Source organism: Pararge aegeria, chromosome 1 (genome assembly GCF_905163445.1).
Source record: "Pararge aegeria chromosome 1, ilParAegt1.1, whole genome shotgun sequence".
Classification (NCBI taxonomy): Eukaryota; Metazoa; Arthropoda; class Insecta; order Lepidoptera; family Nymphalidae; genus Pararge; species Pararge aegeria.
In genome coordinates this window covers 8460105-8485524 of record NC_053180.1, presented here as the reverse complement: position 1 = coordinate 8485524, position 25420 = coordinate 8460105, and the positions used below count along the sequence as shown (strand labels likewise).

General features: G+C 33.7%; 1 protein-coding gene across 1 annotated transcript; it reads left to right on the top strand.

The window, feature by feature from the left end:
• The first annotated feature begins 35 nt into the window (after positions 1-35).
• Positions 36-25251, top strand: LOC120633895 (5-oxoprolinase). The gene is made up of 29 exons (XM_039904329.1): positions 36-353; positions 1790-1960; positions 2386-2577; positions 3136-3424; positions 4992-5193; positions 5900-5997; positions 6491-6598; positions 7158-7310; positions 7790-7929; positions 8169-8236; positions 9237-9370; positions 9779-9930; positions 10753-10898; positions 11588-11729; positions 11803-11935; positions 12571-12715; positions 13544-13691; positions 13951-14063; positions 14638-14813; positions 15086-15183; positions 15455-15565; positions 15830-15963; positions 16420-16531; positions 16885-17016; positions 17260-17352; positions 21712-21847; positions 22523-22630; positions 23012-23109; positions 24005-25251. Exons 2-29 carry the CDS (start codon positions 1796-1798, stop codon positions 24152-24154), a joined length of 3876 nt encoding a protein of 1291 aa, XP_039760263.1. The 5' UTR covers positions 36-353; positions 1790-1795; the 3' UTR covers positions 24155-25251.
• Positions 25252-25420: the final 169 nt, after the last annotated feature.

Here is a 25420-nt window from a genome sequence, read left to right as displayed (position 1 = left end):
GAGGGATCCGAATAATAAGTATTATTATTTTATGACTTTTACCCATCTACCGCGGCATAGTGTAAAAGTGTTCGCAGTTGCGCTCTTATTGATTTTTGTCTCCTTGGATTAAGATAGTTCTGTGATTTTGGTCTTCTAGGTTTACATCCTCGGATTTTAAGTTTAAAAAAAATTGATCTAAATTCAACCTTACTTGGTGAAGATTAGGTTGATTGTACTTTTTAGTACATTGTTATCATACAGGCGATAAGAAATTTGACAACTTTAGATAACCTAAATCGAAAATCTAAGAGTTACGAATATTTCCCAGTTTGGTTTGGTGTTTCATGAACAAGTTATTTGTATAAGCAAAGGTAGGCGATTCTTTGTAAATATGTGCTTCGTGATTTTTTATTATTAAGTTGATACTACATTGTGTGTACTTTACGAACCAAAAAAATAAATAAATAAATTATCTTTAATTATTTAAGATATATTATTTTATTCGGAAAAGTGTAAGGTACATCTCAGGTCTATATATTTTTTTAAGTCGTAAGTAGCTGTTGTAATAAAAAAGAAAAAAACACCAAACAAGTAAGTATATCTGTATGAATTTTGATTTGGTTTACATATTTTCTTATTTAATTCTTGCACGTACATACACACACACATATTAGCATACAAAACAGAATCAGATTTTTGACTGAGATAGTAAATAATACAAACAATAATTGTTTAAAATAATTCATTGTTGGCATGATGTTGGCAAGTCATCAATGTTTTACTGGTGGACAATATAATATCCTCAATGGTGCATGGTACACTGCAGCCATAAACCTTCTTATTTAGAGAAAAGATCCAGTAGTGGGCCGGTAATGGGTGTAAAATGAAGATGTTGAAACCAAATGAAAACGAAGAACATAACCTACTTAAGAGCCAATTTCTTTGATTTTAGTTTTAAATATTCACTACACTCTACAATGGCAACACCAGTAGTACTACATATTAATAATTTATTTTTTGGAAACCTTACCGATTTTGTCTCGTACATATTTCATATTTTTTTTGCATAGTAACTTTGAATAGTAAATCAATTAATAAGTTGAACATGGAGGTAGAAATTCTTTACATGTTAATTCATACAATTATTATAAAAGCCAGTGTGTTTGTTTGTCCTAATTTAACTAAGCAACAAATTGAATAACTAACCTGTGCTACTCTCCATCCTTTCAACTAACAACGGAGGGAAAAAGGGTCTAATTTTTATCCCAGGAAAAAAAATGGTTCCCGTGGGATCTATATAAAACCATAGAAAACGGAGGCACCAGATAGTAGAAACTAGTTTAAACAAGTCTTATCTGTCATTGTTATTGATACAAGCATTACAAGAATTTTTTTATTCCAATAAGAAATAATTATCTATTGTTTAACTGCGTTTATTATAATAAATAATATATAAGATAATATAATATTACAACATTTAGTTTTGATAAGATTATGATTTGAACCTGTACAATACAGTAGTTACATCTTAAGTTGCTTTAACATAAAAAGAGTATCTACAGTGAAGTTATTGTGTGCACAGTTTTGTATTAAAAGGGGGTAATTATAAATTTAAATTTTGATAATTTTAAATACACCAGTCAGGCAATACATACTCTTAACACACGTTAACATACGTAAACATACGTTTTTCTGTGAGCTTGGTACCTCATTGTATTTATTAGTGAATAAACTATGTAACTGTTAACACATGCTTTTTTAAAATTGACTCTTGTGAATTAATAATTATAAATGAATTTTTTTATAGGTGGAAATGGATCAGAAGGGTTTCCAGTTTGCAATCGATAGAGGGGGCACTTTTACAGATGTTTTTGCCACTTGTCCCGATGGCAAAATACGGGTAATGAAATTACTATCAGTGGATCCACAGAACTATGATGATGCTCCAAGGGAAGCAATACGCAGGATTTTACAAGAGGTATTATTATCATTGTATTATTTAATTTAACTTAATAGCTAATGACATCTTTAACTAAGATGAACAGGATCTTAGTGCTTTTGGTAGGATGATTATAAAATGTCACAAGACATTAATTTAAAATATAGGTTTTTTTGGTGAGTATTAGTCATCATCCTTTATCATATAAATGCGAAAGTTAGTTTGTTTGTTTGTCCTTCCTTCACACACTAACTAAGCAGCCAATAAATTTGATTTTTGGAAGAAGTATGTGGGCAACAGCTAGTATAATATAAAAACCGAAAGCTTCTTAGGTATAGTTTTGGGTTCCTTAGTTAGACTAGAAATACTAGTCATCAATAAATATAACTTGAGGGTCAGTTAAAATAAAGTGATTATTATCTTTTGGTAATCATTAAAATAAAATAAACAAAAATCAATTTCAGGAAACTGGGAATGCCTTAGATGAAGATGGCAAAGTCAATTCATCGCTTATAGAGTCAATCCGCATGGGCACTACAGTTGCAACAAATGCTCTACTTGAAAGGAAGGGTGCTAAAATGGCACTTGTTATCAATAAAGGCTTCAAAGATCTTCTGCATATTGGAAATCAGGCCAGACCTAACATTTTCCAACTGGTAATTTATTTAATTTTTTTACGTTTTTTTTTCTTTAATTAAGCATAATTTGCTATCCTACCGGAAAAGCAGGAGAATCTTTACGGAAAAACAAATAAAATCCTTACATTTTTTTTTCTAAAAAGCTATTTATAAAAGGCTTTTGCCTGACTGACTGACAAACTACTAAGTACGTGGAGTACCCCGAAGGTGTAGGCTAAGAAAGGATTTAAGGAGGGGTTACACCAGGAAATAAATTTTTTGACGACAAACAGGTGAAATGGGAATTGAAGTTGAAGTTTATTGCTCTAGAAATTATTAAAGTTGTACTTGGTAAAAGGTTGCCCAAGCTTGCTTTCTGTAGACGGGCACAGGTATTGCGGGAAAAAAAAACAATATCGCGGAATATCCAGAATTCCGATGGCTTATAATTGTTTTACCTTTAAACCTACAGCCTTTTTTGTTGTACCATTTGTGCGGATGATCTCCTTTCTCTCGCCGAGAAAGCAAGTAGGCCTGTTTTTTTTCAATGAAAGGAGGCATGCATACATTTCTTATAAGATATCTCTTCTTTCTTAGAACATAAAACGTCCTGACGTGTTATATAAAGAGGTGGTGGAAGTAGACTGCCGCGTCATACCTGGGCTGGATCATTGTCAGATCGACAAGTCCAAATTAAAATGGAAAGAAACTTACGGCACTACTGGTCAAAAGATTCTAGTTGTTAAAGATGTTGATGAGGAAGCGGTGCGGAAAGATTTAAAAGCATTGAGGGAGAAAGGGATAGACAGTATCGCGGTGGTTCTTGCTCATAGTTATACTTACAGAGATCATGAATTTAAAATTGGAAAGATTGCTAAGGAGTTAGGTAAGTTTAAGTTGGCCACAGAACCATGATAATTTAATTCGTAAAACAACTATTTGATAATTAAAATTGATTATATTGATAACTAATTTATCTACTGCGATCACTGACGTAATAAGAAATAGACTAGGGTCAGCGCTCAAAACATCCGAACTAAAAGGGTATGAAAACTCAAAAAGGTATGAATTTCACGCCAGTCTTCATTTGTTCGACTAACAGATACTTACAAATTACAATATGAGAATGTTAAAAACATGCAAAAATAACTCAACTTCAGTATGAAAAGATGGTGACATATTTTTGTCCAGGAAGAACAACTGTTTTATATAAATTTAGAAGCGGTGATAGCCCAGTGGGTAGGAGCTCGACTTCATATTCGGGGGGCCGAGTTCGAATCCCCGCACGCAACTCTAACTTTACTATGTTACGTGCGTTTTAAGTAATTACAATATCACTTGCTTCAGCGGTGAAGGAAAATCGTGAGGAAACCTGCATGCCTGAGAGATCTCGATAATGTTCTCAAAAGTGTGTGGGGTCCACCAATCCGCACTGGGTGCATGGGTGGAACACCAGCGTGGTGGACTACGGCCTTAACCCTTTCTCAATGTGGGAGGAGACCCGTGCCCTGTAGAGGGCCGGTGATGGGTTGATATGACGAATATAAAATAATATTTGTAATAACATGTTGGTAACATGAGATTTAAAAGATAATTGCTCTGGAGTTTCTTGCGCCACTTCTTCTCTAAGACCCCTTACTAATACAGACACATTCGCCCGTCGTTTGTATTAGTTTAGTAAAAATCAAAATGCATAGGCCATATATTTTAACATCAGCATTTTGCCAGTAAAAGTCTTGCCAAAATCAGTCCAGCTGTTTTGGAGATTAGCCGTAATATAGTTATACAAGTACTGTTTATTATACTTTTATAAGCATTTAGTAAAACGCGTTATGTTGTCCTAAAATTAGTACATACAATTGATCAAGATTTTAGATATTGATATATTTCTTTCCATAAGCAAAAAAACACAAAACAACAGTTAAGTACTCCCTTACTCCTAATTATTTTGACTTTTCGCTCGATATGGTCGAAACTGCGTATTTTATAGAACTACTCCCAGTCGAAGCTGCTCAAGGTGATAGATTGTTGCAAGCAAAAATTAACCGTATATGATTATGCTATGAATTATATGAATCAAATTGAAATGTTTTAAATTATTTAAATTTCATATATAGGTTAATTTGGGAAACTTTTTGCGTAATTTTTGTATGGGACCCGACGTCCATTTCTTATTACGTCAGTGCTTGCGACGAAATTAAAATACTGTGCGTGTTCTTTATTTGCTTTAAATTCAGCTTAAAACAACTTGCTTAGTTAGTAATTAAGTGAACAGTCAGTAATGTCCTTCTATCCATCTCACGAATACCGTTTTGGGCTTGGTTGAAGTCGTGCAACTATATGTTCCGTTCGCTCAATATTCTTAAAAAATGGGAGAGATAAATATCTTCACCTATTATTAAATAGATTTTGAACTCTTTTATCTTTTAACTGACTCCATATCACTTGCACAGGTTTTAACCAAGTATCTCTGTCCCATTCGGTCACATCCATGGTGAGAATGGTTCCGCGAGGGTTCACAGCGTCGGCTGATGCATATTTGACACCACATATTAAGGAGTATGTCAAAGGATTCTCAGAGGGTTTCACCGATGGTTTAAAGTACTCCAATGTACTGTTCATGCAGTCTGATGGAGGATTGACTCCAATGAATTTGTGAGTATTAAGCCAATTATTGCAGCATTTACAATCTTATTAAAAACTAGCTATGCTCTGCAGCTTCGCCCGCTCAAAGTACGGCACGCAGCGTACGGTTACATGGTCTAGAAATTTCGTCAATAAATCATATACACAGATTTTTTCATTCCAGATATACATATCTTTGATATTAAGTGCAGATATAAAAGATAGCGATGAAACTTCTTGCAACATATTTAAACAAACGACAGATGTGTGGGCGAATAATATAGCTACGAGTTCTATAGCAGCAACTAGCAGGGCTCGCAACCGGTTTCAATTCCCGAAAATTTTGGTGGAAAATGTGTACCGGTTAAATTATCGAACGAACTGAAATGCTATGCTATGGTTAGGATTCCAATTGAGCGAAAGTTTTCATAACGTTTATTAGGTTGCCTGGAAGAGATCGCTACTAAGCGATAAGGCCGCCCTTTGTATCCTACTTTTTAAGTTTATTTTTGTTGTGTCCATTGTTTTTTTTTACTATTTGTGGTGTACAAATAAAGTGTATAAATAAAAATAAATAAATAAAATAAACCTAAATAGGCCACATCTTCACTTATTTTCGGGTGTGATTCAAGTAGTCAAGCGCTAGTCTATAGGTTAAAAAAAAATAGGCTTGGTGAGGATAGGCTTGTTGAAGTGTAAGAAAATTTAAGCCACATAGAAGTTTTTTATTTCTTAGATTCAACGGATCACGCGCGATACTGTCGGGCCCTGCTGGAGGAGTAGTTGGTTATGCTCTCACTTCCTATGAAAAGGAGACTGGATTACCTGTTATAGGTACGTTTGCGCTCCATTACTTGACTGTTATCTCGACTTGATTGTTATATACATTTTGGAGTTCGGAGGACAGATGGAGGTATGTTTCTCAAGGTGCTGGACCACCTTTTTCTCGTTGTGATCAGAAAACGCACGAGTTGATAGGCCTCTCACAAGGTGGACAGGCGACATAAAAGGTCGCAGGTAAACGCTGCAGAGAGAGACAGTTGGTGAGCGCTGTCTATTTAATGTAATTTCTGAATTTTCTCCGGTCCGGTATGCTTCTGCCGATCCTAATTACCACCCTACTGACATAGACGTGCCGCTAAGTAATTTAGCATTCCAGTACAATATCGCGTCGTAATCGATAAGGGTTTTGGGTTTATTGATATTGCAGTCAAAGGCTAACTTGTATCTAGCTGTGGACGACCTTCGAATGAGATGCTTTTAATAACGGTGATCCTACTAATATATGCGAAAGTTATTTTTCGTTTTTAATTAGTTAAATTTGTAGGATTCGATATGGGTGGCACCTCAACTGATGTGTCAAGATATGCTGGAGCTTTAGAGCACGTTCACGAGGCGACCACTGCTGGAGTTACCATACAAGCGCCACAGCTGGGTAAGTACTAAATTACGGGTTCAGTAAAACACTACTAAATCATGAATTCAATTAATTACTAACATAACAAGGCAATAAATTTGTCATTTTATTGATTTTTATGACAAATATTATGCTTAAATCATTATACTAAATAGATTCCAAACATTTAAAACTTACTACTATCTATTAATAATGTACTAGATATGGTATCCCATTAAACATAGCCGAAAAATTGGTGGAAAATAGACTTAACGAATATTTATTTAAAAACTAAATTTTCAATAACGCTTTTTAATTTCTTGTTGGAGACTTGTGCCGTGGCTAGGTTTAAAGACGTGCCACTCATCGATTTATCGTTAAACGATTAGAAGTATGGGTTAAATATAACTGCCATACTCCCGAACAGGTTAGCCCGCTACCATCTTAGGAATAAAAAAAAATACCTGTCATCGTATCTTGTATATTATTGATCGAAGCCTACAGCCAACTTATTGTCTGTGAAATATTGCACGTATATCAAACTTCTTTTCGTCAATAAAAAATGAATAATTAATAGGTTAAGTTTTTTTTTTCTTAGATATAAATACAGTAGCGGCCGGCGGTGGTTCTATGCTAATGTTCCGTTCAGGCCTCTTCGTAGCTGGGCCGGAGTCTGCGGGGGCGGAGCCCGGGCCCGCTTGTTATAGGAAAGGAGGCCCTCTTACCGTTACCGATGCGAATTTGTTATTAGGTGTGTATCCGGGTTTATATGGGGACGCCTGCCAATTGAAAGCCTGACACTTGCTATAATTGTAATGTACTTTATTGCAAAGGATATAAAGTTCATAATTCGATAATTTAATTTGAATAAAGCCCGTTTTGAGTTAATATTGTGTGTGAGATTGCTTCGCTTATAATTGCTTCCTTTACATGGCTTACCTAAGTTTATATAAGGTGGAAAGAGGTATTGTAAATCAAATTTTTATATTTATCCTCATCTTTTTTTACCTCACCACTACCGATATTATATCACCTTCCTAATTTCCTCTTTATTACCTTCCTTCCGCTGGTCAAAACGATCTATCCACTATCACTATTTCAGTTATTGACTCTTGTTCAGGTGGGTTTTCTTTCGCCCGACTACGGGGTACTAAAAGTTTATAATAGTTTTTGTATTAATGTTTCGCATGTGTTTATGTGTGTTTCTCATATAAAAGTGTTATTCGTTAGGACGCCTCATACCAGAATATTTCCCAAACATATTTGGGCCAAATGAAAACGAGGGGCTGGATTTGAATGCAACGATCAGCGCCTTCAAGATATTAACTGATCAAATAAATACCTTCTTGAAACAAAGTGACGGAAAAACGGTACTTATAATTTTTTAAACACTTATACTTATACTTTTTTATACATATAGCCTATAACAATTCATGTATATTAGTTTGTTTTTTTTTTTGTTTAACTCAATAGTTAAACAAAAAGAAAAACAAATTAAAAATTGCTCTCAAATAAAAAGTTTTTAAATGAGTAGGTAGTGAATGTTTGGATATAAATTTTCCTTTTACAGGGTGTTTGAATGTCGTTAATTCTATTTTATATTTTTTAGATGACGATGGAAGAGGTTGCAATGGGCTTCATTAATGTTGCCAACGAAACTATGTGTCGTCCAATAAGGTAATAACCGTTTTCGTAAGGATCGTCTCATTTTGGATTTTCTCACCTAGAAAAACTTCGTGGATAGGTCCTTCCATCGCCGGCTAAGTCTTTTGACGGCCGACTGGCGCAGTGGGCAGCGACCCTGCTTTCTGAGTCCAAGGCCGTGGGTTCGATTCCCACAACTGGAAAATATTTGTGTGATGAGCATTAAGTGTTTTTCAGTGTCTGGGTGTTTATATGTATTTTCTAAGTATTTATGTATATATAATTCATAAAAATATTCATCAGTCATCTTAGTACCCATAACACAAGCTACGCTTACTTTGGGGCTAGGTGGCGATGTGTGTATTGTCGTAGTATATTTATTTATTTTAAATTTCATTTTTATCAAGTAGGCTTACTTTATCGAATCTATCAGTTTTTAGTGATTCATTTTACCACTGGTTAAGATGGCAGATTCTAGCGAGAAGAACTGCGCATCTTTTAACACATCAACAATTAAAATTTTATCGTTCATTATCTATTATAATAATATACTGCGACAATACACACATCGCTATCTAGCCCAAAAGAAAACCTATGTTGTGTTATGTGTATTATATGTGTATTGATAACCGATGAATATTTTTATGAATAATGTTATGTACATACTTATAATATACAAATAAATACTAAGACACTTGGTATAGTTCAATTCATATTATTAGTATCACTAGCAGTAATAAATGTGTTTTCACATATTGAACTTTCTTATATCATCCATAGATGTTAACTTCATGTTTCGGAATATTAAAGTGATTAAAAAAGTTAGTACTTTCTAATAACACGTTTTAACGTAGAAGCTTTCTTCTCTCACAAGATAAAATAATAGTTTTTAAATTGTAAAATGATGATGTTGATGAACTAATAAGGCCCAAGTTTTCAACCTTGTATCGTAAACCAGGCTACTCCTGCTGTATTACTTGCCTGCTTCTTCTCAGCTGGATCACTGAAAAGTCACATTTATTTTGTTGCATAGGGCGTTAACAACAGCTCGTGGGTACGATGCCCGCACACATGCCCTGGCTTGTTTCGGAGGTGCGGGCGGTCAGCATGCCTGCCAAGTGGCTGAGCGACTAGGTATCGGAACTGTGTTCGTGCATAAGTACGCTGGTAAGTTAAATATGGAGCTTGCGTCTACCTTTTTTAATCTTGCAGATATCTTGAATGTTCTCGAGCTAAAATGTGTCCCTAGTCTATCTCTAGGATGAGAGCTACAACTGTGCAAAATTTTGTCAATTCAGTTATGATGTATATACTCGTAGGTAATAAAGTTTTTTTATTCATTCCATCCCGCATGTGGGTGCGCCGGGTGCTTTTCCGGGGTTTTATCTTAGTCGTCAAGATGCACTACGACTAAAAACTTTCATCAAGATTGGTGCGCTGATTGAGTCGTACATAGGTCACAAACAACATTTATAACATTGGTCTGGTTGTACACATACATATTTTACAAGATGGACGAGCCCGCACGACTGTCTCCGTAAAATTCCGCGATAAAAACATGTCTTTATTGCGCAGGCATACTCTCGGCTTACGGCATCGCTCTGGCAGATGTGGTACAAGAAACACAAGAGCCTTGCGCTTTGGTGTATTGCCGGAATAGTTTCGCCGAAATCGACATGAGATTCAACGCGCTATCTGCAATCTGTAAAGACAAATTAAAAAGTCAGGTACTAACCGTCTTTGTTTCAGCGATATATCGTTAAGATACTTAAGGAAGTAAATGTTGACAGGTCCTAAATAGTCGTGTCCTTTTCCATAAAGAACGTAATGAAGAGAAGGCAATACTTTCGTTTATGTTTTATTTTTTTAAAGTATTAATTGACGGACCAAGTAGATTGCCCACCTAACAGTAAGTTCTCCTATAAAGAGAGTAACACTACAGATATGCGATGAACACGCCTTGCAATGTGCTGACCTGTGTCCATCAACGAGACGCGCGTTAAGCCTGTTGAATTACAAACTTTTTTGACGGGAACACAGTATTGCAACAATACTGCTTTTGAAGCATGGTGGTAATATTTTTCCGGACGAGCTCTGTCACAGACACCTCTACTACTACCAAAACTTTTGGAGCCGCCAATTTAGTTTATCTAGTCAAGAGATTAATGTACTAAAGAAACGGGACCAATGTTAGAATCCAATCTCAGCTTGGCAGATCCTAGAGGGGCTCCCAAATGTGTTAGAAAATTTTTCACGTTTAAGTGCACGATTGTTTAAAATATAAACTTAGGTAACGAAGAAGTTTGTCAATCAAGAGCAATAAGCATTCACGATTCATGAAACACATATTTTCCTTTAAATGGGAGCAGTGAATATTTTTGCACTAAAGAAATTAGAATACTAGATCAATACAGACAGATCGATTCTATAGAGTTTTTGGGATTTCGATCTGATGGATTAATATCCCGAAAACGTCAATTAAACGTTTAAAGTCTATATAATATTTTTAATAAATATTATATAGACTTTAAATGTTTTTTCATGAACAGGGTTTCATGGAGTCACAAATAGTGCTAGAACCGTATCTTCACCTGCGTTATGCGGGCACTGATTGCTCACTAATGGTGGCACCATCGTTTGAAGATTCTGCTCACTCTACACGGCATGGCGACTATTACACTGCTTTTGTCAATAGGTGCGTAGTTTAATTAGTCACTCATTTCATTATTATTATTATCAACCCATTACCGGCGTACAACAGGGCTCTTCTCTCTAAATGACGTGACGAGCCGTCCACCACTCTGTGTAAGTGCGGATTGGTGACTTCACACGACATTATGTAGAACTCTCAGACTTGCGATGTTTTCTTGCTGTTTCCTCGCGATGTTTTCTTCACCGTTAAAGCATATGATATTTAATTCATATGAACACACATACCTTCGTACAGTTGGTAAATAGTACGTGCCGGTGATAGAACTGGGTACTCCGAATCGGAGGCAAAACGAGTTCAATTTATATGCAGGAAAATTATTTGGTCATCTGCACACATTTATATTTTTGTTTAGAATATACAAGAATATTTTCAGGTGGACCCAATTCCTTTTCAAGCGGATCCTGGCTTACTCGTCCGCATACAACTACTGATTAGTAAAAACATTGTATTTTTCACAATATACCCCGACACACTGCGTCGCGTGCCCGCCTTTAGATTTCAGCACAATTACTTCGTTTGCTTGTTTAGTGTCGTAGCTAGAATACTCTTATTCTTAATCTTATGTAAAACTTATTATTCAAATTTCACTAGTAGATCTAGAGATTAGCGCATTAAAAAAAAATTGTCTCTTTTATAGATTATATGAGCAATATTATTTTCGATGTTGTCAGGTACAAAAATGAATTTGGCTTTACACTCGCCGAGCGTGACGTTTTAGTAGACGATGTGAGGATTCGAGGCATCGGTACGAGTGACGCAACAGAATATTTCGCACCACAGAGTGGTAAAGGGATAGAACCACCCGTAGAAAAGGTAAAGAAACGATAATTTCTCATGACTTTATTTTTTTCTTACGGAACTCGAGTTGCACGTTTAATTTTTGCAGATCGTCCAAGTATACTTCGAGGGTGGTTACCAAGACACCGCTATATATTTGTTGGAGAAACTGCATCCTGAACAAGAGATTCCCGGCCCCGCTATAATAATGGATAGCCTTTCCACTATACTGGTTGAACCAGGTAAGTTCAAATTTCCATTGCCAGGCTCAATTGGACACAAAATGACACAATCGAAATTACAATTAATTACCGAAGTTAAATGCGGATGCGGTTTTAAGACACAAAGGATACGTGCCATTTTCGGTAATAAGTCGTGTTCCCAACGTAAATAACGTAAAATATCATTATAGAAAAAAAAAAGTAAATAACGTGCCAAAAATGTACAATTCCAAGTTTTCAATGTGATTGAAACGCCCTTTCACTAAATATTATGTCTGACAAAGAGCTTCGGTAGTTGCTACGCATACACTGTGGATATTTAAGTTTTCTTTTGTGTTTTTAATTTATAAAAGTATGTAAAAATTAAAGACACTTCAGATATTCATTTTCTTTCTTTCAATATGGCCCTTTCCGCCAACGGCTCCGTAGTGGACTTCAGATATTAAATGGTGATATAGAAACAGTTGGCAGAAACGTCAAAAAGAGATAAATATGCTATTATTATCCGCTATGTTTGTGTTGTATTTATTGATTTGAATTAATGTTTACATACATATACGTACATAGTTTAATGTCCAGACGGACGCTCCATACAACCTCGGAATGTCTCCTTTATACACTAACTTTGCAACTACTAATTGTTTGCACCTTTTTAGGCAGTCATGCTGACATAACAAAATTCGGTGACATCCGTATAACTGTGGGCGCAAGTCAATCGAAGACTGTAACAGCTGAATTGGATTCAGTGCAGCTGAGCATTTTCTCACATAGATTTATGTCTATTGCAGAGCAAATGGGCAGGTAAATAAACGATTTTTGCTTCAAGGTCACTGTGCTTAAAAATTAATTGTCTATTCCTATCGGACATTTTTCTGTTAGATTTTGTAGGGTCTACTTATTTTGTATATTAAACAGTAAAGATTTAAAATCTAAGATTGCTTTAAAATACTTATTTTATTTATACTGTTTAAACTGATTGTCACAATGTGCCTAAATGGTTGTCAGTGCAATGTTTATCAAATATGATTTGCCCAATATTAAATACCTCGTTTTTGTAGTGGTTACATCGAAAGTTTTTACATCGAAGCCCGAATCCCTGGTTTTGATATCCGGGTTCGGTTACGTATTGAGTTTTTCTCACAACAAAGTTCCTAAACAAACCCAATTTCTTAACTCTGGGCTGTCAGGTTAGGAAAAAATATCGTTGCCCAATTTTATATTACCATTTACAAGCAATAATAATCTTAAGTATGCCGTGTGGTAACGGCAGATCAGAATAGTTGTTACAACCTTCTCTTCTTCCCGCGGCAGTCGTACCAGGTGACTAAGGGAATATAATGGAGAACGGGCAGTAGCGTCCTCTGTTCTACTACAACAATCTACTGCGATCACGAACCATTCCCCCAGAGTGGTTATTATGTTCAAACTCTTGGGCGAGGCTTTTAGTCTAGCTACTACTAGGACTGTTACCGGTTATTGATGAATAATCTTGAAAGCCACTAATTTGAGCAGTAGGGGTGAGTAGGGGCTTAAGCTTTTAATTTCTCTCTTCATTAGACAATGTCTTTGCCATGCGATTGGACATAAATATGTTGAGGATGATGACGATGATCAGGTTATTATTTACAGGGTATTACAACGCACATCAATATCTGTGAACATCAAGGAGCGCCTGGACTTCTCTTGCGCTTTGTTCGGACCAGATGGTGGACTTGTATCTAACGCTCCGCATATTCCCGTTCATTTGGGCGCTATGCAGGAAACTGTCCAGTACCAGGTACGTATTACTTTGCTCTACTGGCCTAAGGAATCAAATTACACACTCTAATTTTAAGAATTTTTTTTTTACTAGCGCACTGTCCATTTTGGATTTTTAATTAAGACCTAGCTTCTGCGTATATACACATCGGTGCAACGTTCATACATCACCAAATTCTCAAGGTTGTTTTATATCTAACAGAGTTTTTTTGGGTTACCAGAAGATAAATCGTAATAAAGTTTCACTAATTTATGAATGTTCCTTTTCACGTTAATAGATGAAAGTGAGAGGAGACTCCTTGAAACCCGGTGATGTGCTACTGGCAAATCATCCTAAAGCAGGTGGCTCGCATCTTCCCGATTTAACCGTCATAACGCCGGTGTTTCACAAGTGAGTCATATAATTATTGTGGAGCTGGAATTCTGTTATAAAATAGCCTACCTTCAGAGCCTAAATTTTTCTGCCCATTTGTCCGATTAATGCTATCCACGCCTCGTCTAAGGAGATTCTTAGGCATGCATTTACGTTTCACCAATTATCTGAGTAACACTTAAGCTACAAATTTCAATCAATTCAATGTGTGTAAAATTTTATGTGTGATTCTGACATACTTTGTCTTTTTTTTGACGTTTAACAGGCCATCTTGCTTTTTTATTTTTCATAATGCTGGACTTAACGCTCGTGGGCGGCCTGTTCACACGATCGTGTCTGTGTGATATTATTTTCTATGATGACAAGAATATAAAGAACTTTTCTAAAGATCATCTCAATGTTTTTCTACACAACAACGAGTCGAATACTATTCGTCCTAACTATCAGAAAAGTTACTTCGGGAATAGAAAGCAACAATTGTTCATCAGCTGAGATGATGATATTGAATTATCCTTTAATGGAAGGAAAATTTTGTTCGAACATGCGGAGAAATTGAAGTCAACTTTTGGCACAACCTACAAAACATTTTCAGATCTAGCAATCTGCCGATATTCTTTGTGGCATCCCGCGGTCATCATGCTGATATAGGCGGTCTGACTCCCGGTTCAATGCCGCCGCATTCTACCAGCCTTGCGCAAGAGGGCGCTGCTTTTAAATCTATGCTACTCGTTGATGGTGGACTGTTAAATGAAGAACTTCTTGTACAAGGTAATCAAAATGTTTACCCAAAGAATACCAAAAGTTAAACTTGCCAAAGGCTTTTCTTTCATTCCTTTCAAATTCGATTGAAAGCAGTCGACCCTTTTTGCATGAACAAACATTAACCCAAAATAAAAACTAGTCGATTAATTTTGAGTAGGAACCTTTATTTTGGAATTCAAGGAACCTTGTTTTATTAAAATAATAATTTAAAAATGGCTATCGATGAAAAAATGTCGTGCTTTCTAGATACATATGTAAGATTATTACAATAATTTCAGAACTGATGAAGCCGGGTGAAGTGGAAGGTTGTTCCGGCACGAGGAACCTATCTGACAACTTGTCTGATCTGAAAGCACAAGTCGCAGCGAACCAACGGGTATGCTCTTGTAACCAGGCCGCCGAAAAAAAGTAATAGCTTTACTTTTTTCAGGCCCTGGTCATTATCACTAATGCCAAAAAATAATCACCACCTAACAGTAGGAATTATCATCTCGGAGTACATTACTTTATGTTGGAAACCCTTTAAAAAAAGTCTTTATTTACATGAGATAGAAAACGATTGCCTAGCCTTAGGTCATTATTGTAATACTGACGATAAAACGGATGAGACAATCTTATTTTAATCCTGTAATCATTATTACTTGCAGGGTATCCAACTCGTCAATGAACTGATAAATCAATATGGTTTAGACGTCGTACAAGGATATATGGCGCATATTCAGCAGAACGCAGAGTTAGCAGTCAGGGACATGTTGAAGGTAAGATTACAAGTGAAATATCGATTTGTATAGTACAAAGAAAACATTGTATAGGTTTTCACATTTTTGAAAACAGTCTTTAGAGTTATAAAAAAAGATGGAGTTTGCTCTTGAAGAGCCCATCAAATGATTCCTTGAAATCGTCTATTGCTTATTTTCTATTTTAGATCACATCTTTTTAATTATCTAAGAAATCTTAACTTATTTAAAATAGACTAAATCATTGCCTTCATTAAAATTTATAAAAGTACGTTTGGCTCTCAGGAAATTGCCAAGAATACAATAGCCAAAACTGGTTCAACAGTTTTAGAAGCTACCGAGTATTTGGACAGTGGTACCCCAATTACTCTTACGATTACCCTGGACAAAGACCTGGGCAGTGCCGTTTGTGATTTCACGTGAGCATTTTTTTTTATATTGCTTCTTCATACTCATACCAGTTTTACTTGTCAAGGCTCGTTGGGAAATTTTACCTTTGAAACAAATTTGGATGTTATGGCTTTACAAATGCTGTTGCACTCTTTCTCCGCTTTCATTTTTCTAAACCTAGCCCTGTATACTTGAGCTGTATTTTTTTTATTAAATAACCAAAAAGTTAGAGCTGTTTTTGAGTAAAGTAGTATGGGATGTAATTCGCGTGTGTAGATTTATCTTTGTAATGTTCCGTTCCAAATATTATCTTATCTTAGATTTAAGCTAAATTGTAATATTTTTTGAAAATCCTTAAAGGACTTGAATCCATTGCCGTAGAAAAAAAATGTTCTGTAGTATCAAATGAAGGACTAAACAAAAATGGTATTGTTAATTTCAAATTGATGTTAAAAGTAATAAATAAGATGATTTTATTTTGACAGACGTACAGGCATAGAGGTTTGGGGTAATTTGAACGCCCCGCGTGCGATCACTCTATCAGCATTGATATATTGTCTAAGATGCATGGTGGGACACGACGTACCTTTGAACCAGGTTAGTTCGATGTACAGATATTTTTCAGTAATTCCTTAACAATTTTTTATTAAGATAAATTTTAATGAATAAAAACAATTGAATTATTAATTAAAAGTACCTAGTGGAGTGATCAATAAATAGCTCTCCTACCCGCATTGGAGCGTAGAGGGGGGTTAGAGTTTTAATCCCTCTCCAATGAGAGAGGCCAATGCCCAGCAGCAGGCAACCACTTTGGGCTTTGATGATTATTATTTAATAATTAAATTATGTGTTCAATTAGTTCATAGATATTATCATGATGTTATATAGAGTCATATTTTATCATTATTGCCTTATGTTGGGATTTGTTAAAAAATCTTTTTCTCTTTTAGGGCTGTCTAAACCCTGTGAAGGTAATAATTCCAGTCGGTTCTATATTGGATCCTTCCGAAGATGCCGCTGTAGTGGGAGGAAATGTTCTAACATCGCAACGCATTGTTGACGTTGTTTTCAAAGCTTTCCAGGTGAGAAACTGTCCTTTCAAACAATATCACAAATTGACAGATCGGTGAACAAAGATTTGAAAAATACATCAAACATAGAACTTCAAATATCACATCAAACTAGAATTTTGAAGTACTATTTTAATAATCAAATTTTTATTAAATAAAACGCTTTTTACAAAAACTGTCCCATCATCCAAATGAATAAAGAGTTATGCTAGAACATCGAATAAACGAACTTACGTGACTTATTCTCTTTTACAGGTATGCGCCGCATCCCAAGGTTGCATGAACAATCTGACTTTAGGTGAAACCAGCTGGGGATACTATGAAACTGTGGCCGGAGGTAGTGGAGCTGTAAGTGAAGATTTCATCTTTGTTTTTCTATTAAGAAAAGTAACTAGCCATGGAAAAATCATTATAAAATACACATTTGACAATCGTTGTACCATGTGCGATGTAGTGAATAATTGAACAAGCTTGACTAGAAAACTACTAAACTAAAAAGACTTTTTACGCTACATAACTTCTAACGTTGCATGGAATATGTCTTGATATAAAAAAATAAATTTCAGCCAAAGAAAAAACAAATACCTACTTCAAATGTATTGACCTTGAATTTAATTTACTTACTTCTGTGTTTTCCTTGGGGCCGATTCTGTTGTTCACAATCATCTGAATTAAACTAAATTGACAGGTCTTAAAGGGTGATGTTTTTTTCCACAAATAAAAGACAATACAAACATGAATGAAAGAAAACAAGTATAGGTAAAAACACTAATAAAAATTATAAAAAAGCAATGTGCCTTGTTTGTCTCTTGTTTCAAACGTGTCTCATTGTAATTTGAAAACGTAGATCGAAACTGCAACGTTTCCTACTAGATGACGCTAAAGTCGCTATTAGTCTAGTCGACAAGTTGAAAATGGTACAAAATAGAGATACTGCTCTTAAAATTACGTGCGATAGCTCATTGGATCCGGAATGACGTCTAGAAAAATGTGCTAAAAGCGTGTATTAGCACATAAAAAATTGCAAAAGTTATAAACAATTAAAGATGAAAATAAAATGGCATTTCGTTTTTTGCCAATATTTCATAAACTATTAATATTTAAGAAATTTCAAAAAAAGATTCTGAAAGAGGAGGAAATTTCCAATAAAAAACTCCTAACTCCCGGAACTCTATCTCCATTATTTATAATTTTAATTTAACGCTGAAGATAGGTCCGCGCGCGACATTTTTAGGTTGCGCGCGCGGCGTCAAAAGCGAGTACGGCACATTAATTAATTTATTTAAGGTATTGAATATTTTTTTGAAAAAATTATGGTGTGTTCTGAACACTATAAATAATTCATTCCCGTTGGAAATTTTACTTAAAGTTAATTTTTCAACAAGTTAAACAATTGTTAACTAAAGAAATTTTCTCGAAATTTTGTCTTAATTGTAAGTGAAAAAAAATGTTTAAATAATGGTTGTAAAAAATTTTCGCTTCGTAGAGCCTTTCTTACATACATACTTAACAAGATCGTGCCATAAAAGTTAAAAAAATATTTATACTTTGTTTATAACAATTTTTTTACTTGAACAAAAACTTAAAAATCCAAGTAATGTTGTTAAAAAAATTTTTTTTTTTCTATATCATCATATTATCGTTTTTTTATTAATACAAGATATTAATTTATTTGCAAAAAAAAATTTTCCCGCCATTTGTTGATAAATTTTTTATAAACAAATTGATTAAATCAATATTTTTAAAAAAATTTTTTTCACAACTTTATTACATTATAAATATTATGATTTTAAAAAAAAAAAATTTTCCTTAATAACAATTTTTAATTGTTTATAATCGTTTTTTTTATATTTCTATTGTTTAAATAATTCGTTAAGAAATTTTTTTTTTTCTAAAAATCATAATTGACAGTCCTCTATAAAGTAACAAAAAAAAAATTTTATTTATTAACAATTCTATTGTTTATTAACTTACCAATTTGTTATAAACAAATTTTCAACTTTTTTTTATTTTTTTTCTAAAACTTCTAAAATTAACAAAAACAACCATATATAACAAAGTATAAAAAAAAATTTTTTTCAATTTTTATTTGTACTTTTAAAAAACACGTGTTACAAAAGTTGCAGCGGCTGCTTCGTTTGTCTACTAAAAAACTGAAATAACTTTTAAACTATTAGAGATACAAAAATAAACATTCTAGTCGATTTTATAAACAGTTAAACGATCTTTTAAATGAATTATTCAAAAAAATTTTAGTTATTACTAATTTATTGTTACGCGCATTTGTTTATAAAAACTTATATTTTTTTCGATGTTTTTCGAACTTTCGTGACTCCTAACTTTTTAAATAATGCAGATACGGTTACAGACCTTCAAGACTATTTTGTTAAGTAATAAAATATATAAACGTTGTAGTTATTTATTTATAAATCATGTCATTTTTTAATTCCACATAAGCCACGTCAGCAAAGAAAGCCGGTAACAGAAGGGACAAGATTCAAAGGTCGGACAGAAAAAATGGGCTCTAAAAGAAGCAGCTGTTCATTGTTAAGTACAGAACTCGAAATAAATGATGAATATTACAAGAAAAATAATAACTGTGAGAAGCGAGAGAACCGTAAAAGAGAAAAAATGCCAATAATTAATTAAAAAATGACATGATTTATAAATAAATAACTACAACGTTTATATATTTTATTACTTAACAAAATAGTCTTGAAGGTCTGTAACCGTATCTGCATTATTTAAAAAGTTAGGAGTCACGAAAGTTCGAAAAACATCGAAAAAAATATAAGTTTTTATAAACAAATGCGCGTAACAATAAATTAGTAATAACTAAAATTTTTTTGAATAATTCATTTAAAAGATCGTTTAACTGTTTATAAAATCGACTAGAATGTTTATTTTTGTATCTCTAATAGTTTAAAAGTTATTTCAGTTTTTTAGTAGACAAACGAAGCAGCCGCTACAACTTTTGTAACACGTGTTTTTTAAAAGTACAAAAAAAAATTGAAAAAATTTTTTTTTTATACTTTGTTATATATGGTTGTTTTTGTTAATTTTAGAAGTTTTAGAAAAAAAATAAAAAAAAGTTGAAAATTTGTTTATAACAAATTGGTAAGTTAATAAACAATAGAATTGTTAATAAAAAAAAATTTTTTTTTTGTTACTTTATAGAGGACTGTCAATTGACTGATTTTTAGAAAAAAAAAAATTTCTTAACGAATTATTTAAACAATAGAAATATAAAAAAAACGATTATAAACAATTAAAAATTGTTATTAAGGAAAATTTTTTTTTTTAAAAATCATAATATTTATAATGTAATAAAGTTGTGAAAAAAAATTTTTTAAAAATATTGATTTAATCAATTTGTTTATAAAAAATTTATCAACAAATGGCGGGAAAATTTTTTTTTGCAAATAAATTAATATCTTGTATTAATAAAAAAACGATAATATGATGATATAGAAAAAAAAAAATTTTTTTAACAACATTACTTGGATTTTTAAGTTTTTGTTCAAGTAAAAAAATTGTTATAAACAAAGTATAAATATTTTTTTAACTTTTATGGCACGATCTTGTTAAGTATGTATGTAAGAAAGGCTCTACGAAGCGAAAATTTTTTACAACCATTATTTAAACATTTTTTTTCACTTACAATTAAGACAAAATTTCGAGAAAATTTCTTTAGTTAACAATTGTTTAACTTGTTGAAAAATTAACTTTAAGTAAAATTTCCAACGGGAATGAATTATTTATAGTGTTCAGAACACACCATAATTTTTTCAAATTAAAAAAAAAATATTCAATACCTTAAATAAATTAATTAATGTGCCGTACTCGCTTTTGACGCCGCGCGCGCAACCTAAAAATGTCGCGCGCGGACCTATCTTCAGCGTTAAATTAAAATTATAAATAATGGAGATAGAGTTCCGGGAGTTAGGAGTTTTTTATTGGAAATTTCCTCCTCTTTCAGAATCTTTTTTTGAAATTTCTTAAATATTAATAGTTTATGAAATATTGGCAAAAAACGAAATGCCATTTTATTTTCATCTTTAATTGTTTATAACTTTTGCAATTTTATATGTGCTAATACACGCTTTTAGCACATTTTTCTAGACGTCATTCCGGATCCAATGAGCTATCGCACGTAATTTTAAGAGCAGTATCTCTATTTTGTACCATTTTCAACTTGTCGACTAGACTACTATAAGACTGATGTAAAAAGGCATATACTAATTTCGGCATCGATGGTAGGAGAGCCGTAGCTTAATTGGAAAAAGCGCTCAGGCCGCGATTGCCAGAGTCGCAGGTTCAAATCCTGTCGGTTCCGAAAATTTTTATATGCTTTTAAGTTTATAAAAATTGATAATTCCTCCAAGTGTAGGTAAAAACACTCATAAAAATTATAAAATGAATGAAAGACTTGAAGACAGGGTGAAAAAAAAAACTAAAATGAAGAAAGACAGTGGAAGAGCATAAACAGAGCAACATTTCGCATAGCATGCGAGAAACGCGTCCTATAAAGTGCCTGTATCCATCAACCTGATACTTGTAATTAAAATGCCCTTTAGTCCGCAATACTGCAACGCTGCTTGGCGGTAGTACTACTACCAAAAATAGTTAAAAGGTTTGTGTAGAACAGAATTGGCACTAGTAGTGAATTAAAGATTTAAACTTGCTTTGTTTTTCCGATATTCTCAGGGTCCCGGCTGGCACGGGACTGGCGGTGTGCACACGCATATGACCAACACACGCATTACTGATGTCGAGATAGTGGAGATCAGATACCCCATACTAGTGACCCATTTCTCCCTTCGAGAGGGATCCGGTGGAAGAGGTATAAATAATAAATAAATATACTACGACAATACACACACCGCCATCTAGCCCCAAAGTAAGCGTAGCTTGTGTTATGGGTGCTAAGATGACTGTAAATATTTTTTCAATGAATAATATACATAAATACTGATAAAATACATATAAACACCCAGACACTGAAAAGCATTCCTGTTCATTACACAAACATTTTCCAGTTGTGGGAATCGAACCCACGGCCTTTGACTCAGATTTCAGACTTTGAGAGCACTGCGCCAATCGGCCGTCAAGGTATATTACTAAACATGATTTTGGCAATAATGAAATTCACTTGTATTATTGTTATATTGCTAACATCTGTTCCTTAATTAAATTATACATCATAGTCAAATAAACCACAGCCCGTAGAAAGTAGGAAAATACCAATAAAAACTGAGAAAAATGTGATTGAATTCCAGTTAATCAAACTATTTTTTTTAAACGTGTATCCACGTTTATTATACAATCCGCTACCTAAAACATAAACCTTGAAAACCAGAGTAAAGAAAAAATCTTCTGGGCAAGTTTTCTACACCTAAGTAGTAACCTAGGTGTAACCTACCATGTAGCGAGATTCTAGAAACACCATATCTTTTCAGACCTTGTTTAAATACCTGTAATCTTTTGCGATAGCATCATGATGTGTCAATTTCCTTAGGTCAATGGAATGGTGGTGATGGCGTGACACGCGAATTAGTGTTTAGAAGAACGGTGCAGCTCTCCGTACTGACGGAGCGAAGAGCCTTCCAGCCTTATGGGATGAATGGTATTATATTCTTTGATAGTAAACATTAATAAATCGTTAAACTGTTGTAAGCATTATAATTAATACAGGTGTCTGTACGTAGACATTACTACACGATTTTTTTTCACACATTCTTGCGTTACGAACTGCACTCCTGTTAAAGAATGTGTTCATCACAGGTCGTCCATAGAAATTTGTGTTCTCTTAAAACTGCTTTAAGAAGTTATTCTGTATAACTTTTGTTCCATTTTCCTTCGAATTTATACAGAGGGTTCTACTGAAAACCATGAACTTTTTTGAGGTGCACAAACTGTGCTAGGGTCGCTACTATTTTCAAAATTAAAGAGATTCTCAATTCTAAGCGTAGTTATTTTGACTTAATGAAATAAAATTTGATACCAGGAGGTGAGCCAGGGGCAAGAGGTTTGAATTTACTGGAGCGTGTCAACGGGAGGGTTATCAACCTCGGAGGGAAGGCTTCTGTTGTAGCTTATCCTGGGGTAAGTTTAAATTGTGTAATTGTGACCATGCGAACAATTCCCATAAACTTATTCAACTTATTAGTTTAACTTTGATAGTTTCGATAAACATACGCTCGAGTGTTTTAATACAGAACTATAGTACATTATTTCTTACGCGTTATTTCATCTACTCAATTATTACGTTTTTATTACGATTTTTACAAAACCCGTGGGAACCATATATTTTCTTCGGATATAATATAAAATAGTTGATTGTTTGCTTAGTTAGGGCGTGAAGGAAGGACAAACTAAAAACACACACTTTCGCATTTATAGTAAGGATTATTTAAGGGGAGGTTGTGTGTTATTAATATTTTCTGCAAATCTATTTCCATGAGATTTTAGCAACAGGAATCAGTTTAGACTACCCACTACAGGGTAGGAGTCTCCTTCCGGAATGAGTAGGGGTTAGGACGACATCTTGACTCTCAGGCATGCAGGTTTCCTCACGATATTTTCATTCACCGTTAAAGCAAATGATATTTAATTGATGAAAACGCACTTAACATAGGAAAGTTAGAGGTAAATTAAGTAACGGGGTAGTTAAGCCGAAGTCCTAACCACTAGGCTACCGCAGCTTTCGATTTAACTATCATTAACTAATTAATAATCGTCTTGGTAGTTGACTTAGCTCTATAACCCTTAACTATATAAAATTCTATAAGCTTTTATATATATATATTTGTCTATCATCATTGTCAACCGATGGACGTCCACTGCTGGACATAGGGTCTTTTGGTGGGAGTTCTAAATTCCATGGTTTTGTGCCGCTTGTGTCCAGCGGATCCCCGCGACGCGCTTGATGTCGTCTGTCCACCTCGTTTTGGGGTCGACCAACGCTTACCCTATTTGTCTAAGCTGTATCAAATTACAGGATAAATACATAATGAATTCACCCGGCGGAGGAGGTTATGGACGTCCATCAGACGTAAATGAACCTAGCAAGCAGACTGAGAAACTGTACAGCGAGTTTTTGGAGAGGGGAAGCGTTTACGAATACAGGAGTGCCCAGGAATCTGTGTAATTTGATGGAAATGGTATTTACATATTTGATCGGTATTCTTATAGAAGTAGATTCCGTAAAGTGCATTTTTAGCTTTTTGGTAGTCATATTTACATTATAATCGCAAAAATTCCTTAATCTAATTTGATTATATTTTGTAGGTTCTGATAGAACCTACAAAATATTATCAGTTTATTGATTAGCGTTATCTTTAAATATCATATAATATAAATAGATAATTTCAGTGTTCGATAACTTGTTATATAACTGAAGGAACGTGTCTCTGGCAGGTAGTAATTATATGGACGTCGTAACTTTGAGGTGGCTTTACTATAAAAAAATAGTAACAATTTTGTGCTTAATTTAATGTGAAAGATATAAGAGAATTATTTATGAATTCATACTGTGCTGTTACAAGGTTTATCTCCACCTCTTTTAATCACTGTTTTATATCACCGAAGACAGAAGTCCAGCATTCAGTGTCCAGATTATATATTCTCAACTAATACTGAATCTCTGTATACATCTACAATATTCACAAGTAATATTATATCACATCACATCATTATATATAATATCACAAGTAGTTTAAACAAAGTACAAAGTTCACAGATAAATGTATGACAATAGTTATTTAGTCTGAGATTCATTTAGCTTTTACTTGGTTTCCCAAAGTTAGTATTAAGCGAAGACAGTTTTTGCCACGTTTTAACTTTTTTTTGAGAATAAAGCAAGGCTTATGTAATAAAGTAAGACGTACTTTGTACTGAAGGTAAAGCACGCTTTGTAGAAGTCAACTTTAGTGCCATGGTCTTACAGTGTGGCAACTTAGTGAATATATTTATTACAATATTATGTATTATAATATTATGCATATTAAGAAATAGTTATTAATGATTACAAATGCGTATGATTTTAAAGCCCGACCCATAGGGTTTAAGAGCTTTAAGATTTATTTTATCATTTCGCAGAAATAAAAGGCTGTGTTTAAATCATTCTACGTTTTTGTCAATACATTTAATATTATTTTATATACAACTCGAAACTAAGTAACCACCTCTCCGAATATTCTTTTTTATAAACTTTATTGTATAAGAAAAAATACAATGTACTAAAGGCAAAATAAAATAAAAAAATAATAATGCATGAGAAATATGAAATTTGTAGAATACAATATAATATTAATAAATAATAAAAATAAAAATAAACAAGTATAGTAAAAACATAAATACAATAATATAAATCATTTTATCCTTAAAAATATATTAGTAGAAGTTTCTTGTTCTT